General features: G+C 37.8%; 1 protein-coding gene across 1 annotated transcript in view; it reads left to right on the top strand.

Moving 5' to 3' along the window:
- LOC124211732 (gonadotropin-releasing hormone receptor) overlaps positions 1-18,420 on the top strand; it is a 222,957-nt gene that overhangs the window by 181,298 nt on the left and 23,239 nt on the right. The window contains exon 3 of the mRNA XM_046611085.2: positions 1,229-1,431. Within this exon, the coding sequence (XP_046467041.1) occupies positions 1,229-1,431 (203 nt within the window). The remainder of the gene's footprint in view (positions 1-1,228; positions 1,432-18,420) is intronic.

Below are 18,420 nucleotides of genomic sequence, written 5' to 3'. Positions count from 1 at the left end.
GTCCAGAAGCCGAATATTTTGACTTCTGAATTTTATCCATTTCTGAATCTCTGCTGTTGATGATGATTTGTCCAAGATCTTGTACGCCGATGTCTTAATCTCGATCAATCTCAAACACTTCTTGGATTCCATCATGAGCTTTTTCCTCGCGTATACTTGACAAGTTGAGACTTAATGATCGTTTGCAGTGATGATCGCCCTTTTGAAAAGGCAGCTGTACGTATGTTTGTTAATGCGCGCGCACCTTTCAGCATTCTCAGAGCCATAGTAACCCAACACCGCAGATCCATGGCTCTGAATGTATACTACCGCAGCTATCGGTCGACCCTGCACTCTGGTCTTGACCGAACCCGTTCAGAATTCATCGTAGAGTTCACAGTACAGTCACAAGCCAAAAAGAATGTCACGTGGTTGATATCAAACCGGCATTCAAGTAAGTGAAAAACAATTCTTAGAACCATTAATTTTGGAATGTCGCGTGGTTGATAACGTGTAAAAGGAATGTGGGGTGGTTGATGTTACACATCAACAGTCCTACTGAGGGAAAGGAATTTGAAGTGGTTAATGTTACACATCAGCAGTCCTATCGTGACAAGAGAATGCGGGACGGTAAAAAAGTTCTCGCCCCCGCTGCACTCTCTACCGTTGGCAGACGAGCACAGCATAAACACTTTGACCTTTGACCGATAAGAATTGTTGGTAAAGCAGTGCGATTTTTACAGGCGCCCGATACAACTGTCGGTAAGGTTGCACGTTTTTAACCTCAGGTCGGTACGGCAGAGCACGTTTTATCTTACGAGAGTGGGGGTAACCTTCAAGGGTTTGCGTCTGGGATGCGACAGGCGGCTTGGTTGGTAAAGAAGGTGTTTGTACTCAGAACCCGCCTTGCTGTACTACTGCTAGGCGTGTTAGTAAAAGGTAGAGAAAAAAAGTACTTCTTTTATTCCTGTTATGCCCTATGGGTTCCCGGTCGAAGTGACGGTCACTCTCTACGGCGTGCATTGTTCCCGCTGTCATTACTAACCAGGTGTCTAGTTATTGAAATCACCAAATCGTGTCTAAAAATCTATAGGTACTGCATCTCGAATAGTAAGAATGTTACGAAAAGTATTAGATTGATCCAAAACCACGTGACATGACACACAACAATAATAATATAATAGAAATGCTAAGGTAGTACGATCGAGCCTTTGATTAAATGTGGTTTGTCCGTATTATGTAATTACAGGCAGTGAGCGCGTATTCAAAACTGAACTTGCCAACAGTAATACGAATCACGTATCCGGGGACCTAAATCGACGCCGTCTGATGCATCGCGCCAAGACTAAGTCCTTGCGAATCAGCGTCGTCATCGTGGCTGCCTTCGTTCTATGGTGGACGCCCTATTATACCATGATGATCATCTTCATGTTCCTGAATCCAAACAAACATGTGAGTAGAATTGCCAGATTACAACTCACTTAAATCAATGGATGAATATTTAGTCAAACTGTGATTAGTAGCACCATATACGTGTACGACTTTTTTTCCATTGAGTGACATAAATGTTGTATCATGCTTTATATATTTCATCCATCTTAATTGAATCTTGGGTAACTGAAATCGAATTCATTTGATTTAACCATTGGAAACATACCTCTTTTCGGTTCAGTTACATTCCTTGATACTGGGTATGTAATGGTTCTCGAGGTCGTTGATATAAAATATGGGGTCAGATTTGGGAAATTTTCAAAATTCAAAATGGGTCATCTAATATAGCAAACTGAAAATGTAAAAGTGATCGAAATAGCTTAAAAATGCACACTCAGGGGTTTTCTCGGATCACCAAATACGATTCCGCTGTCAAAATTACGACATCAAAGATGGTGGATCCAATATGACAGACTGAGAATATGAAAATTGATTTGATTTGCTTGAATCTTGCTATTCGGTGCTTTCTGGGAACACTGATAACAAATCTGAATCCAGTATAATGAAATTCAAAAAAGCAGATCTATTTTAGTGGTCAAAAAATAAACAAATTGATCGGACTAGCTCAAAATTTGCTACTTGAGGATTTTCGGGGTCAACTGTAACGAACTCGAAATCGTGATAGCGACTACCTTCATCCTTCATCCATGCGGACTTTTATCCTAATGTATTCTTCATCATGCGAGATTCATTCAAGCATTTTGTGCATAATGCATAAAATGCATTCGGCACATTGAATTTAGTAATTTTGACGGTGAACACGTTTTCATCGACCCCGAAAACCACCGAGTCACAAATTTCAATAAAATATGAACTGTTTTCATATTTGCAGTCCGCCATATTGGATCCACCGTCTTGAATTTCGAAATTCTGACTTCGAGTTTGTTTTCAGCGAGCCCGATAACCCCTGGATAGCAAACTTCAAGCGAATCGGATTGATCTTTATATTTTCAGTCTACTATATTGGATCCGTTGTTTTCAATTTTCACGGCAGATTCATTTTTAGTGACCCCAGAAACCCAAGAATACCGAGTTCTACTGTTCTAATAGTCTCTATAGCGTTTCCATAATTACATTTATTCTGTAAAAACAGATATTTTCAACACTTAGTGATGATTAGAAGACCAATTATGCAAAAAAAAAAAAAAAAAATAATAACAGTGATATCTCGAAAATTGAATGTAAAGCTCGAATTACCGATCCAAAAAAGCGGCCTCATATATGATACGCTGTGCCGCAAAGGATTGAATATAGCCGTGGTAGATTCCGCGCCTTCGCAATCCCCACTGACGGGATTACTTTCAAACGTTCCAGTCCCTCCGCTCTCTCGAATCTCTATCTCTTTAGACGCAAGTGTGTGTGTAATTGTATCAAAGAGTCCCGTTTTGGTTTGTAGATCGGAAATTAGGGGCTTGAAGCGGGCCTCGAGTAGGGCACGCGGAAAAGAGGTGAATTTCGTACAGCAGCAAAATGTAAAGTGCTTTTACTTTCTCATACTTGAAATATTGGCTCGCCGAATCCGAAAAAGTATTAGCTCTGCTCTTAATGAATGCGTACACTGTCCTAAGCACTAGTTTATGTATTAATAATCAGCAATGTTGATAGTATCTATTTGAATTATCGTTCGTTCGCCTCCGGGAGTACAGTTCTGTGAGACGCTGCTCGTCTCGTTACAAACGAGTTCGCCACCTATACACCCCGTCAATTTATCCCAAAATCAGATTTTTCCTCCTCCGGTAAAAATTATTTCTGTAATAAATGTCGGCAATGTATAAAGGATTCATTACTGCACTGTGCTCTGAATCGACGATAATTATTCAACAATACGCTATCTACATAATGAATCGAACTCTTTTTCGATGAAAGCTTCATCTCGTCCTTCACCTGTTCACGCGTTACTATCTTCAATCAAAGGGTATGCCTACGCGTAGAGATCAGAAAATGAAAGTTCGATTTTACCTCGGCAAAGTGAGATCAGACGGCGAAAATCGACGTCGCCGAATCGTCGCACGTAACCACAAACCAACCAACGTTTTTACGTTGCATTTTTCCCTTGAAATTCGATATTTTTTGTAGGTATGATTTATGTACATAAATATCGACGTTATGATAATCGAAGTTACCTGCTGGCTCAAAAACGAGCCAGGTCGGCCCTCTAAAAGTTGATGGAGTTGCTGTGTCTCATTTGGAGGTTGAGTTTAATCTGGGTGTAAGTTGACAAGCGACCATATGACACTACAGCCTATAGCCCTCTCGTAATCCAGGTAGACCGTATTGAACTATTAGGAATTGTCTACTCGATTTTGAAAGGCAATCGATGTATCACATCACCGAGGCATGCGAAACCAATCCTTCTCTCTGAGAATTATCTTCATTCAATTTCATTCATCGATCGCAGTACGTCGAGCATGTATTTTTGGCGACATTCGGTGACTTGAGCCATCAGGCACCTGATCAATCAATTACTACAGTCTCGGAAAATATGGCGCACAAAACCTTTATGCCCGTGAACGAATTGTTTTCACCCCTTACTGACAATATCCCTTAATTGTAGATCTAAAATTTTGGACATTTGTTTTCATGCAATGGAGATTTCTTTTCAGGTTATACGAAATTTTAAACAAATATTTCAGTAAATACAGTCAACGTCGAATGTTTCTTTTCAGTTTTTCTCGCCGATCGCCGAAATATTCCGAAACGTAATAATAATACGACCGAACCGCGAAAAAAAAGCATTGTAAGTGTAAGAACTGTCACATCCTCGTGTCTTTATTACTATTGAAGTCCGTGAACCTTGTGTCATTTATACCGGCGATGAATAAATGTAAGAACCTTCTCCTTGTCGAGTAAATTACGATAAAATCAACGACTCAGAGGGAGAAGGGTGGTTCGTGATTCGGCAACGTAGGCCGTACAGCCGAAAATAAAAACATATTTCTAAGTCGCCGGAGGGAGAAGAAATAAGAGAATACAACGCACCGGGATCTCATTTGTTCCGGAGTAGCTCAACCAACATGCCGAGCACAGTGTTATGGGTCTGGATTCGATCGACATTCCTCTAATTGTAGGTATAATGCGCATTATAAGCCAGCAATAACGATGCTTCGGAGTTAGGTATAGTTTAGGACTCCACGTATTGGACAGTAATAGATCAGTGAGAATAAAGTAGTGTGCACAATTATGAGTTCGATGCCCTATTAATGTAGCTTTTATTATCCGTTTAGTTGTTTTATCGCTTTTTTACTTCATCCCCTGAGAGATGGAACATGTGTAAGGCCGCTTGCACTGTACTAAGGAAAAGTTAATTGTACTGGACCACAGGATTGCGTTTACGTTCACAGACTTGAATTCTGTAGGACCGAAAGTAAAAAGAGAGCAATTTTCGTCACAACATTTCGCGAAAGTTTAACTTTTAGGGCTTCGAAAACACACACTGAATTACCCCATCACATTTCCTCACCAAACCTTGAGCTTCTCCTGTAAAGTCAAACGAGTTCCTTTCTACTATCGGAGAGGCGGTGTGAGATTTATTTTATTCCTACTTGAGATAAACTGCACCATTCATCCGATTAGGTTAACAAATACACACGAAATAAAAACGGTAATTTTTCCGGGATTCTGTTTCGTTATCAGGAATTTGAGGTAAGAGATTTGAAATTTTACCAGCCTATAGAAGTCACACTCCCCTCATCAGTGTGAGTCCTGCACATACGAACCCTTAAACCGAATTTTGATCAGCCATTCGGCATCAAAAAATTGATTCATCTGGTACTGTGATGTTTTATTTCATGTGATAAACATATAGGGGTAATTTAATTAAAGGAGGGAAAATTTTCTCGCTATAAATATGATATGGTATTTCATATCAGCAAAAATGAACGGCCCGCCGTTCAAAATGGCCAAATTAATGTAATTCACATTAATAACCACATACAAACGTCACATGTGTGCACATGTCAACAAGCTTTACACACAAATTCAAAATATGTGCTATCGCGGCGAACTTTAAAATGTAAATATATTCAGAGGCACACGAAAACAAACAATTTTCGAAAAACAGGTGATGAGAGAAATTAATGACATGTAGTCAGGGCGGCTAGGTGGTCTAGTGGAGTAAGTCTCCGGTAAAGCATCTCCAGATACCAGGTTCGATTCCTGGCTCCGTCGTTAATTTTTTAACTCACCTGAAAATTTCGAAATTGTTTTCTTCAACTAGCAAATTTTTCTCGCTATAAATATGATATGGTATTTCATATCAGCAAAAATGAACGGCCCGCCGTTCAAGATGGTTAAATTAATGTAATTCACATTAATAGCCACCTACAAACGTCACATGTGTGCACATGTCAACAAGCTTCACACACAAAGTCAAAATATGTGCTATCACGACGAACTTTAAAATGTAAATATATTCAGAGGCACAGGAAAACAGACAATTTTCGAAAAACTGGTGATGAGAGAAATTAATGACATGTAGTCAGGGCGGCTAGGTGGTCTAGTGGAGTAAGTCTCCGGTAAAGCATCTCCAGATACCAGGTTCGATTCCTGGCTCCGTCGTTAATTTTTCAACTCACCTGAAAAGTTCGAAATTGTTTTCTTCAACTAGCAGATAGTCATAGCGTGAACGATTGTAAAAGGATACAACGATCGAGTCGTAACTCAAAAAGGTGATACAGTTCACTCAATTCGCGTTTATTCGACGGACTTAAACGCCCACCTCTCTTCCTCTATCGCTCTAGGTATGAATCATGCATAGGTAGTAATGCATCTCTACAGCAAGCAGTTTGCATGCGTCCTTCCAACACGTACATATATGCCGTGTATTTTGCAGCCTTGCAAATCTCTTTATAGCCAGTTTTGCGGTTTAACGTTAAATCGATGCGTCTTTAACAAGTGCAGGCCGTTTCACATTCTGAAACTACAAAGACGGCTCTGCAGCCCAGCTTTCTTCAGGATTCGAAAGAATGGATGAATACGATTCCACCCTGGTTTATTGTTGGGCTCGCCTGCCAACTCTTGTGAATAGATTGCAGCCACCCCCTGTTGCTGTAATAATACGAACATTCTCATGCAAACTTACTTCAGGGAAGATAGACCCCTTCTCAATGGGTGAATCGATACTTTAAGCAACTGCTTATGTATTTTGAACTTGGAAACGTATCAGATTTCATGAAATGTTTATAAATTCAAGCTTTGTACGGGCTTGTGATAGATTTTAAAAATTTTTCGGAATTTCGTATTTTTTGAAGTTGCCGCAACCATTCACAGATTCCATTACATTATAATGAACTCACAAGATTTAACGATATTTCATGGTTTTTCACAATCATTTATAGAGTTTCGTGTTCTCGAAACTTCTGTATCAGAATTCACGGAATCTACCAACTATCAAATTTCGGTATAGGATACGCTATGAGAGTGATTAAATCCTCCTACTTTAATGTGTTTTCAAAATTGAAATGCAAATCAACTGTTTGAGAAGAATTATGAGTTGAGATAAGATAGCCGCAACGTAGTTTATCGCTCTGGCACAAGTTCCCTATAAGATGCTCAAAATCAGATACAAATACAAGCTTTTGTACAGTGAAACTGATACAAGGAATAAAAACAGTATTAAGAAACTGACAGCATCTGATGCAAGTAGATAGTGGAACAATAAAATTATAGAAAAATCGGCAATTCCTAAAAGTATATTCAAGTAACGAATGTCGACTAATAATAGATGAGGTACATGGTAACTTTAGTTTTAACTACGCTCAGCTTCAATTATTAATAAATGAAAACTAAATAGGTAACTCTTAGCGCAAGAGTATAAAAGTCACAGTAGAAAATTACAGTTATTTCCAAGTTAAGACAATATGCGAAACATTATACTGGTGTGCCTTATAGCGCGGACTAGATATAACTACAGATGCAGCGTTCGTAATTTTGGGGTGTAGGGCACACTGGCGACCCATGACAATGGACGAATTTCAGTACGCTAATTTCCGAAGAGCAGGGACGTTTAGAGAGTTGGTTTTCTTATTGCCCACCCCGGAACAGTGTGGGTCCTAATTCTACAACCTTGCGCTAGATAGTTAGATTGAGCAGTTTCCAGTAATACGAACACCAGACAGCCCATGTGCAGGGGACATCTATCCGACAAGGATAACCGACTTAATGGACGTCAATGCTTGGAAATGCTGACGTCACGTCCAAACATGAAAACAACGTGAACACATGTATTCAAAGCCCGCTCTCAAGCCTTAACTCCTGAATACCCGATAAGCCGCTGAAAGCAACAGAGCAATAGTTCAGATAAGAAAGAATTACGGCACTCACTATCTTTATTCTCATGGTCATAAAAAACAAGTGGTGATTCATGTTCAGTTGGTACAATGTACGATTAACAATTCTACAGACTAATGCCGTATGCTCTGCCCAATTCAGGGTGCTATCCAGTGTCACACCGAGGCAGCGCAAAGGAGACATACTTGATAATAATTCCACGGATTATTGGCGGAGAATATTTGCATAGTCAAGCCGATAGATAAAGCTAAAGTTACCAGCTTTGAAAGCCTTCCCTAGAGCGTGAAAGACCCCAACTCGACTCTTTCGTTTCTAAGCTAGTTTTCAACTCACTCATCCAAATTCTCAGCATGCCTGACGACAGATATCCCATAATATGCTTGCAAAAACAACTATCATTGGTTTCATATGATTCCAAAATCTCCAAACACGATTGGATCCTTCAGATCAAACGCATATTTGTTGAGCCAATCGGACAAGCATCAATTTTTTATGAACCCACCCCCACCCCACTGATAGCAACCAAAAATCTCGATGTGACGCTTTAGCAAATATCTATATAGGGTGGATATTGAAATTCGTCAGAACAGTAGCACTTTAGTAATTCATTCTGACATTTGCCTGCAACGTGGAGCTCAGCAGTATTTAAACTTGAAACGTCCACTCAAAACATACCAATGACTGGCGCAGATCAGATTCCTTAGCAACGTTAACTGCAGAATTATATCACATTTAAAAACTCACAAACTTACTTGCTACCTATCCTCTGACTGTTGTGATAGAACTAACGATATTTTTCACATGTTAATTCACTGTCCCGTTTTTGAAATCAAAAGAGTTTCACTTAGATTCCCTCTGAATAAACAAGGCAGCCTTGATCTCTCTGCCATACTCCCAACTCTGAATTTAAAAAATATAAACAAACTAGCATCATTCATAAAATTCATTTTGTGAAAATACGCATCCTTAAGTCAAGTTTATGTATACCGTAACGCTAACCTCGGTTAAGGACTCATCTTTGACACTTTGGCGCGATTCTCTAATAACCCTGAACTCAATAAACAATAACAAAAAGATACTCGTTGGGCGCCAGGCACGTCAGCGTCAATTTCTAAATAAAGATACGGCACGATACGGTATCAATAATCAGAGAATCCGTTGTATGGCTGGCTAGGCTCAGGTACTCTCCCGAACTGGTAGAGTGGGGCGGTATTCAAGGCAGCTAACGATAACACAGGTTTGCGGTTCTTTTTTTCTAAAAGCTTTTTTACTGGAGTGTGAATAATTGTGAAAGTAGTCCTGAATGTAATATAAAACGACATTCATATGATATACACCACGTCACATTCAGCAGATTTAGCTGACACTACGTTTGAATGGAAAATCAGTACCAACTATAGGTTGTATGAAATAAGACTACCTATATATAAAGTTAAAACTTAAAATTAAGCTGGGCAACATTGGTTTTCTTGCCCTTGATATTTGAATAGCTTAGTAAGATTTTGTGTCAACGATGCTAGGTGTAAGCGTAGTTTTACGAAATTGGGTCTAGTTACTTATTTTATTGACATTTTCACATACGACTTAATCATGGAGCCTAGAGTAAAGGAGCCCAAACGCTGTACTGTGGACGTGGGCTATGAAAGCAATGAAAATTTTTACTGAAATACCCGCTGGCGCTACTGTACCCAAAGAGAGGATGACAGAGACGGAATGAGAAGAGAGAGAGAAGCGAATATTCATATTCGTAGCGCAGTTATACGTAAACAGATGAGAAAACAGTAAATTTTTCGTTTGTCGATTAATTCTGTCATCATGCATTTGCTAACTAGATAATATTTTTGGCATAATTGAAAGTCGAGTTGACCTAGATCCTAGAAATATTTATTAATAAAAATTATTTTTATACAATACGCGTCAAATCCAGACTAATTAAAACAAACAACAAAAAGTGCGAATATTTATTATTCAGTGCACAATAGGAACGTGCTTTTTCATACAGATAGGAAACAAAAATTTTCAAACAACAAAACATTACAATTTTATTAAAACATTATTATTTACTGCACAATAGGAATGTGTTTTTTCGTACAGATAGGAAACATAAACATTTTCAAACAATAAAACAAACAATTTTTAACAATAATTAATATTAATAATGCGGTAAACTGTGGAACTGTGGAAATAAAACAATTTTCACCTAAATCGAAGTTCATCCAAGATCGAAATTTTCATTGCAGACCCTCGACAATTACCGCATGATCATAAATTGTCCAGCTCTGGATGGCCCGACGAACTCAATTGTTCTTCTAGCCGACGCGATGAAACTAATGTTTCCTCGGTGAATAATTTATATGGAGCATTCCACCCGAATTCGACCAGGCTCCGACCCTCACCCTTTTCGATTCGACTCGAAATTAGACACTGTCCAAGGACTTCGCTCCGTCGTTGTTGCATATTCCACAGACAAAAAAAAATTTTATTGTATTTAATATGAAGATACGGGTAAAAACAAAGCGGGTCAAAATTTATATACGCCAAGTCATTGAACAAACATATTTTTTTCTATCGGCAAAAATTGGTATGCAAGAACTTAATATTTCGTCAACAAATTATACGTGTTGACTCATTTAACAAAGAGAAAAAATTGTGACCGGAGATTTACCTTTGGTACCTTGAAGACAGACAGCTGCCGTCGTCCTAAGCGCTTGCAGTTTGCTCTGCGGGCATCTCGCCCAGTTCGGCAGCCTGGGTAAGAACAATATTTCCCCATTCTGCTACCAGAAATAAACTCAAAATATAATTTGTGATTACACATGACAATATATGAATTTTAACCTCACTTTCATGCTCGTTTCATTCAATCCGTAAATTACAATTTAATAAAGTATTGAAAATAGCATATGTATTTAAAAAATACCATTTTCTCACCTGCTTAGATATAATGTGGGGCAATCACTCACTACACCTTACGACGCCGGTTTTCATCACAATAAAAAAATCTTTGGAAAACTCGTTTATACGTGCAAAGCCGAAAAGCCAAAAATGACGTGTAAATGCAAACCCATCTCCTCTGTTTGGAGCACTAGCGCTTCCCGTGGCTGCATTCCGAACCCAACTTTTCGTCACTTTCAGGGTCCACGTTTATAATACTTCTCCTATAGGCGTTCGGGCTCCTTTACTCTAGGCTCCATGGACTTAACCCTTAGCGGCCACACGGGGTAACTAGTTGCCCCAGGCTCAGGAAAAGTGAAATTATTAGTCCCTCCAGTAATTTTGCAAAATGAATATACTTTTTGAATGATCAGCGGATACTGTTATTTTTTTATGGTAGTGGTATGAGTTGTGCGTGCAATCCTAAAATTTTAGCCCTTAATATTGAAAAAATGGCGGAGTAATGAATTTTTTTCTGGAAAAGCCATTTTTGCTGAATTTTCACACATATGACCAGTTTTTAGAACGCCATCTATAAATTGACCGATAAAAATCATTAGAAATGTTGAAGAACTCTTCAACAAGCATGAAACAATCGGTTAGAAGTCTTCAAACACTCATATATGTATATGTCTTGTACAACTAGGTTTTTCAGCGTGGGGTACTGAGTTACTCCATGTGGCCGCTATGTGGCCTGGCTGAGGTGCAGCCGCTAAGGGTTAAAAAAGCAACATTTAGATGAAAACTTTGATTTTTTTTAATATCTAAAGTTTATCAAACAAATACTACACAGCTCATCAAAAATAATTTTTTTTGCTGCCCTGATTTTTTCCGTAAATTTTGGTGTTTGACAACGTACAATTTAGGAATAAAATCGGAATTGTATTATAAATCATTTCCCCCCTTACAATACTACAATAACATAAAAACTAGCAGCAATATAAAGTGACCTTTTAGACTCATATTTCACCCCGAGTTTTTATAGATGCTTAACATTTCTTGGACAATATTTTTATAATTGGGAACGGTTACGTTGCCTGAAAATTTAGAAGCTCCAGTTTTTAAAGAATTCCAGGAATGTTTTTCTGAGCTTGCCATGACATTCTCAAAGTCTGTATCTTCACACTAACGAAGTAATCATGAATTTACTAGATTACTCCTTTGAAACTGATAAAAATATTTATTTTAATAGAGTTATTCTGAGAAAAGTTTCTCTCCATGTATATCTGAATCCTAAAAAACCATGATATGATCCGTAAAAACAGAGTTGATATTCAAAATCAGCAGTCCAAAATCTATATGTATCATGTAAAAGTTTTCAGAACACTTTTTTATCGCAGATTTAACTAAAGAAACAAAGACGTGAACTCAAGTCAGGAATTAACAGATCAATCAATCGCATATTGTCGATTAAATCTACAATTTTGGATCAGTTAAATAAGTGCACAAAAGATAACGATAGTCTACTGGATTTCATTCAACAAGCCAAAGATCAGAATTACGTCTAACGATAGCTGTTGACAAAAAATGATAATCAGCATAAAATATGAGACGTAGGTCGGTGTAAGCGACATAATGCAAAAGTCTACTTAAATTTCACGTCAATTCTTACGTATAATTTACAAGAGAATACAAAATTATGAGATATTTCGAAAGGATTGAAGAAGTTTTACTGAATTAGGGAATACCTGCTAAATATACTTCATCACGAGAGAATCAGAGATAACTAGTGTGGCTTAAATTACCAAAAAAATCAAATATTCCAAGAAATACGAAAATACATCAAGTAATAAGTAATACAAAATCGGTAACCAGAAAATAGCGAGAAGTACTGTAGTATTCTATAGTATATTTAGCGGTTGTTTAGTACTACACTCAAGTATACTCTAAGGAACTCGATTCACGATACAAGGCATGCACAACAGCAAATAAAATATAATAAGCGATAGAATACAATAAGTACCGGAATTAAGAGAAAACAGAGATAAAGGTTGCTCAAAATACGGTAGGAATTACAAAAGTAATCTAATAGAAAATTACGGTAAAGTAGAGAAATTCAAAGGATACGATACAAATATTAATTCGGGAGCTACGAGGTCGCTCAGCGATACGAAATTCATTAATTAGTGAAATCATGCAGTCACGCGACGGCTTACAGCAACTCAGAGCCATAGACCACCATTCACAAAGATAATGGCATCACACGATGCAACCAAATAATACATTGTGTCCATAGGAATAGTCCATATGAAGGAAAATAATAGTGTTTTTCGATACTAGTGCGCGAAGGTGGCAATACCCGCACGAGCGTGAAGGCGCAGCACGAGCCCGAATACGAGTCGAAGGGAGAGTGTGGCGCATTCACACGAGTTGGGCATTGCCAACTTTCGCACGTGTATCGAACTCTATTTTTTGTCACACCTGTAATGGAAAGTCCGACATAATGAAATAAAACCAGTCAAAGAATGAAAAAGTTCGAAAATCTTGGAAAAGCGGATTTCCAACAGGCCACTGCACATCACGTTGGGGTCCAGGGGCAAAGCCCCTGGTGGGGTCGAGGGGCGAAGCCCCTCGATCTAAAACAGGAACTGAAATCCCATTAAAAAAAGCAATATTACAATATCATAATAGTATACGAGGGATAAACATAGGAATATGAAACGAGACGAAACTTTTATACGAAACCACGGCACGATGTCGAGCACGGCAAAGAGTGACAAACGATTCCATCGGTGGTGCTAGTGCAGCTAAATGCGCAACCGTGGATAAAAGCGTGACTAACTTTTTCGCACACCGCTAACGATATTCGAAGGTTTTTTTCTCATACCGCTAGCAATACGCGAAAGTTTTGCCCACACTTGCACTTGTGTATAAAAGACTACTTTTGGTACTTGTAAGTGGTTCATAAAAGCGGATTTTCCGCGCAGGCGTTGCAAAAAACTATTTACAAGCCTTATTCCTAGTCCAAGCCGAGAATAGGTAGTGATTAATTTTCAGCTGGTACGATGACATTATTGTAAATTGCAGTTGTATACTTCCCGCAATTCAAGGTGTAATTTAGGACCACACCGAGGTAGCATAGAAATCAGGTATATTTGATAATTTCACTATTAACTAATACATTGGGCAGATTTGCGTCGTCGAAACAATAGATGAAACGATTGCTGCTGGCTTTAAAAACCCTCGTTTTTGCGGTGATAAGTCTAAGAGAATTTCGACTCGCAGTAGGTGGTATAAGACAAAACGTCATTAGGTTATCATGTGAGCAGCATTACTTATTGTTAGAAACGCCAAGAAAGTCTAAGACCATCCTGACCAGAGCGTATAGGGCGACCTTAGAAAGTACTGCTTATTTAAAACCTAATCGAGAGCACAACAGGCAGACTTTGAAAAGGACTGGCTGATGCAAGCTTGACCAGGGCCACGTCGGGTTCGCTTCAAATACGTATTGCTTGAGGAAATTTTGACTAGGGCCACATCAAGTTTAGCTTATCAGAGTTTCTACTCGGGAATGAACGTAGGCAGCGTGGGAGCCCGTTTGCGTTGGATTTAAAATATTATGCACGATGAGGTACCAATTTAGTTGGTCAAAGACGAGCCTTTTCAAGACCTTGTAGATGGCGCACAGGATATAAACCAAGCGAAAGTTGGATGAACTTAGTGGATTTTCAAGTTGGGCGATTAGACGAATTGTATCGATTCAAAGTTCACCCGCCTAAAATCAAAACAAGAGCCAAATAAGAGTTGACTCATGATTAATCACGTGACAAACCTCGGTTAATTCCACCTGTCTTCTCCGAGACAGGCGCTCTCTCTCTCAGAAAAACCGTCGAAGGAGCACTAGGTGCGAATTTTATAATTGAATAAAATGTGGTGTTGAAATTTTTTGTAATGGGCATAGCAACCAAATATAAATTTTAAAACCGTCGATATTAACGAAGGTTTTATCAGGAAGACGTATTTGAAACCAAAAACATCCATCTAAGACGAAGATCGATCCATTTATCTTCAAAGCCACCGAAAGTATTTCATAACGTCACAACGCACATTTCGTCATCATTTCAACACCGTCTGCCGACGATATTCGTAACGTACATATAAAAGCTGTGTCAAAATCTGAACAAACTTCAGCCAATAAGCGAAAAAGAGAGGCAATTTTAATCAGAGACTGCCAATTTAAATTTACAGTTTTGAAATTATACACTTTGTTGTCAACTACTCTGGAAACACAAATTCGTTACAAACACATATCAATTATCTTACACACGGTTCCGTGAATATCACTGGCATGTTATATGTAACGCAAAAGTGATGGTCCAGGCACTCTAAAATGTCCGCCACATGTCATGCGGCAGTTTCGTAACAATCGCAAAGCACAGCTGCATGCTAGTTAAGTTGCAAAGGCATGAATCTTAAAGAACAGGGAGGTCACAATGTTACATCAGGTTTATGTCGCTAACACATGTCATTGGGAATTGGGGTTACATGGCGTACGTATCACTGAGAAGTTTCGGGAAATAACAGGTAGGTATCAGATACATCACAATCAATGATCCATAACTGTATCAAATATATAACTGCTATTTTGTGAGATACTGGATGTTTTATTATTGTAGCTATAAAAATATAGTATATTAATACTGTTTCGGTTTTTACATATTTTATTCAAACTTTGATAGATTTGTACCTTTTTCAGTATCACTTATGTATCTTTCAGGGGGTGCCCTGGTTGATTTCTACGTTGACGTACATATGTCCATTAAATCGAAGTCCACGTATCTGAAACGCAAAAAAGGGCTCAAGAATCCTATTCTATATACTATTCCTAATAAAAACAGTCTAATACATTTTTGTCAGAAGCAAAAATAAAAAAATTCCATGGATTCTACGAAATTGCAATAGTAAATTCGTAGAATTTGTGCCATTTCTTCATTTCTGCGTCAAATGAAAATATGTTGGAGTGTTTTTGTTTAAAATTGCATATAGGATAAGGCTGTTAAGCCCTTTTTCGCATTTGGAATACGTGGACCTCGATATTTGCAGATATATACGTCAACGGCGTAATCCTCTAGGGTACCCCCTTAATGCACGAATATAAATTCAAAAGCCAATTGTTTCAGCTTCAGAAAAAGTAATAGAAATTGAACATGAATATTATTCCGGTACAAATTCTTATTACATACTTGACTTTCTTAAATCTAGAACAAATATGAACATTTTGATAACATATAAGACCTTTGTATCGTTCATAAACAGTATAATCTTTCCGTGTAATACATAAGCATCTAAGTTTATGTTTATAGCAAACAATCTTAGCAACGTAATAGTTACAGTTTATGTCTGAAAGAATGAGTACGTGAATAGGGGGACTTGGTTTTTTTGAACCCTCAAATTATATAAAATGAAGTATAGTATGAGTAACAACTACATAAAAAGTAATTTTCCTTTTTGAAATAAAAAACCTAATCACTAATCTGTAATTTGAAATAACACCTTGAAATGTTTCCATTTTCTGATTATGATTTTGTCCATTCTCAAAGATGAAAGTAAGATAGGTGTTTATTTACTGTAGGGCGACCAAACCAAAAAACAAGAAAAATACGATACGACGCTGAAGATACAAAATAGGTAACTTTTACCTAGTGTGATTAAAGATTGCGGCAACTTCCGGAATTCTGATCTACCTATTCTGGTTGTTAGTTACCGGACGTGGTTGAGGATTTTTTGGTTTATTCTCTCGTTTGAAACGCTGTTTACCTTAACGGAACCATTCCGATATAGTGTCTTCGAAATCTTTATCCGTGCAAGTGTATGATAATCTCACTACTTCTGTTGAATTCCACCAAATCTGATAGTGTTATAGTCATGCAATCAATGTTCTTTGGATAATTCTTCGATCTCACACACCTTTGATAGCTATAACTTTCAAATTCGAGAGTTGAAAATTTGTTCGCAGACCACACCATGAAACAGTTGTTGCAACACTGTTAGTGAATAATTTCGTAGTATTCTTAGAGTATTTGGAGTTATTGCCACCTATTTGTCCCACATACTGCACCTGAAAGTAATATTTGTACCATATAGTTGATCATTTTTTTCACACATGAACGGGGAAAACTATTTTGCTCTCTCAAGAGAGGAAGAAAAAAGAAGTTTTGTGTCCTTAGGTAGGAAAGAACAATATTGCTACGGCGATCTTAATATCTCATCTCCCCACCCTCGGCTCGGGCAGCATGCTCCGCGCTCCTAACAAGGAAAGTCTTTCCGCTGACATCCTTCGATTTTGATGAAATTTATATATGTTATTCTACATCAAAATCTAAGAAACATGTATTTTTTTTATCGGCGGAAAAACGTTTCTAGGTGGTGAAATTATCCTTTGAAGTTCAGACCTCCAAGGGGTACTTTTCAGGTTTCACCTATTTTCACTTGAGATAATCGAATGCACGTCCCATGGAAACGGGATAAAAAGTATCCTATATCCGTCTCCTGGTTCTAAGCTACCTCCCCACCAATTTTCAGCCAAATTGGTCCAGCCGTTCTTGAGTTATAAATAGTGTAACTAACACGTCTTTCTTTTATATATATAGATAAATATAATATTTTTGCGTGAACATATGGTTCGCAAATGTATGTGCTTTATTTATCAAATATTAAAAAACCTCTAAATATATGTTATTTTTTTGTAGTAGAATAAGATTTGTGACGTGGTGGGTAAAGGTCAGAAAGTAACGTCACATACTTAATCACGTTGATACAACCTATTGCATTCCTCAGTATATTGATGAAATGAAGCGATTGCTCTGTTGCATTATCGTAACTTTGAAAATTGTTCATGTTTAGTGATTTCGAGTGAAGTACTCTTGATGATTCTAGGATTCTAGTATTTCGGCATAAATATGAGGCATTCTATAGTAAAATATCGAGCTGTTGATTAACATTACACTTTTAATTGAGTTTATGGAAGCAAGGGAACCCGTTAATTGCATAAGAATGTGTATGGAAATATATTAACCGTAATAGCCTTCTACTTTAAACTTACAGCGGATTCACTTTCCGCTGCTTTCTATCGGAGGTTTTTGCTTTGCGATATAAGTTTTTACGTCTGTTGTTTTGGGCCACCAACATTCATGTTTGTTTGACGTGAGCCGTATTGTAGGCACTTCTGATGTTACATCCTCATCCTCGTCACTGAAATCGCCTTCACTAACAACAGCGTACGGCAAGCTCATGGTGAAGAGTGTCAATGGGTAATAAAAATTGACGATATTAATACTAACCAAGACGAATGAGTTCAATGAACCAAATTTTTCAATCTACGTCATTACAACGTGGTTCGTAGCCTGTCTTAAAATATAAAATTACAAATATAGAATTTTTAATTTCTCGTTCGTCACTCTATTTTTTTAATCATGTTACTGATGCCCAAAGAAAGTTTGTGTAATTTTAAATGAATCTGGATGAGTCTTAGGGTGACTCTGAAGTGTCCTATTTTGTCCAAAATTTATCGTCAAATGGATCCCAAAAAGAGTCACAGATTTATCAATTACCAAGCCAGCGCAATATTTAAAAAACTACTTGCTTAGTAATTGTTAAATTCGACTCGATGTTTAGGTTCAATAAGAGGGTAAAAATTTCAAAAAATAGAACACCTGTTCAAAATTGCCTCTTTCTTTGAGCAGCGTGTTAAATCACTTTTCTTTTCTCTTTAGAACTTGGCAAGGAGTT

This window comes from Neodiprion pinetum, chromosome 2 (assembly GCF_021155775.2).
Source record: "Neodiprion pinetum isolate iyNeoPine1 chromosome 2, iyNeoPine1.2, whole genome shotgun sequence".
NCBI classification, from domain to species: Eukaryota; Metazoa; Arthropoda; class Insecta; order Hymenoptera; family Diprionidae; genus Neodiprion; species Neodiprion pinetum.
This window is presented reverse-complemented; position numbering and strand designations above follow the sequence as displayed.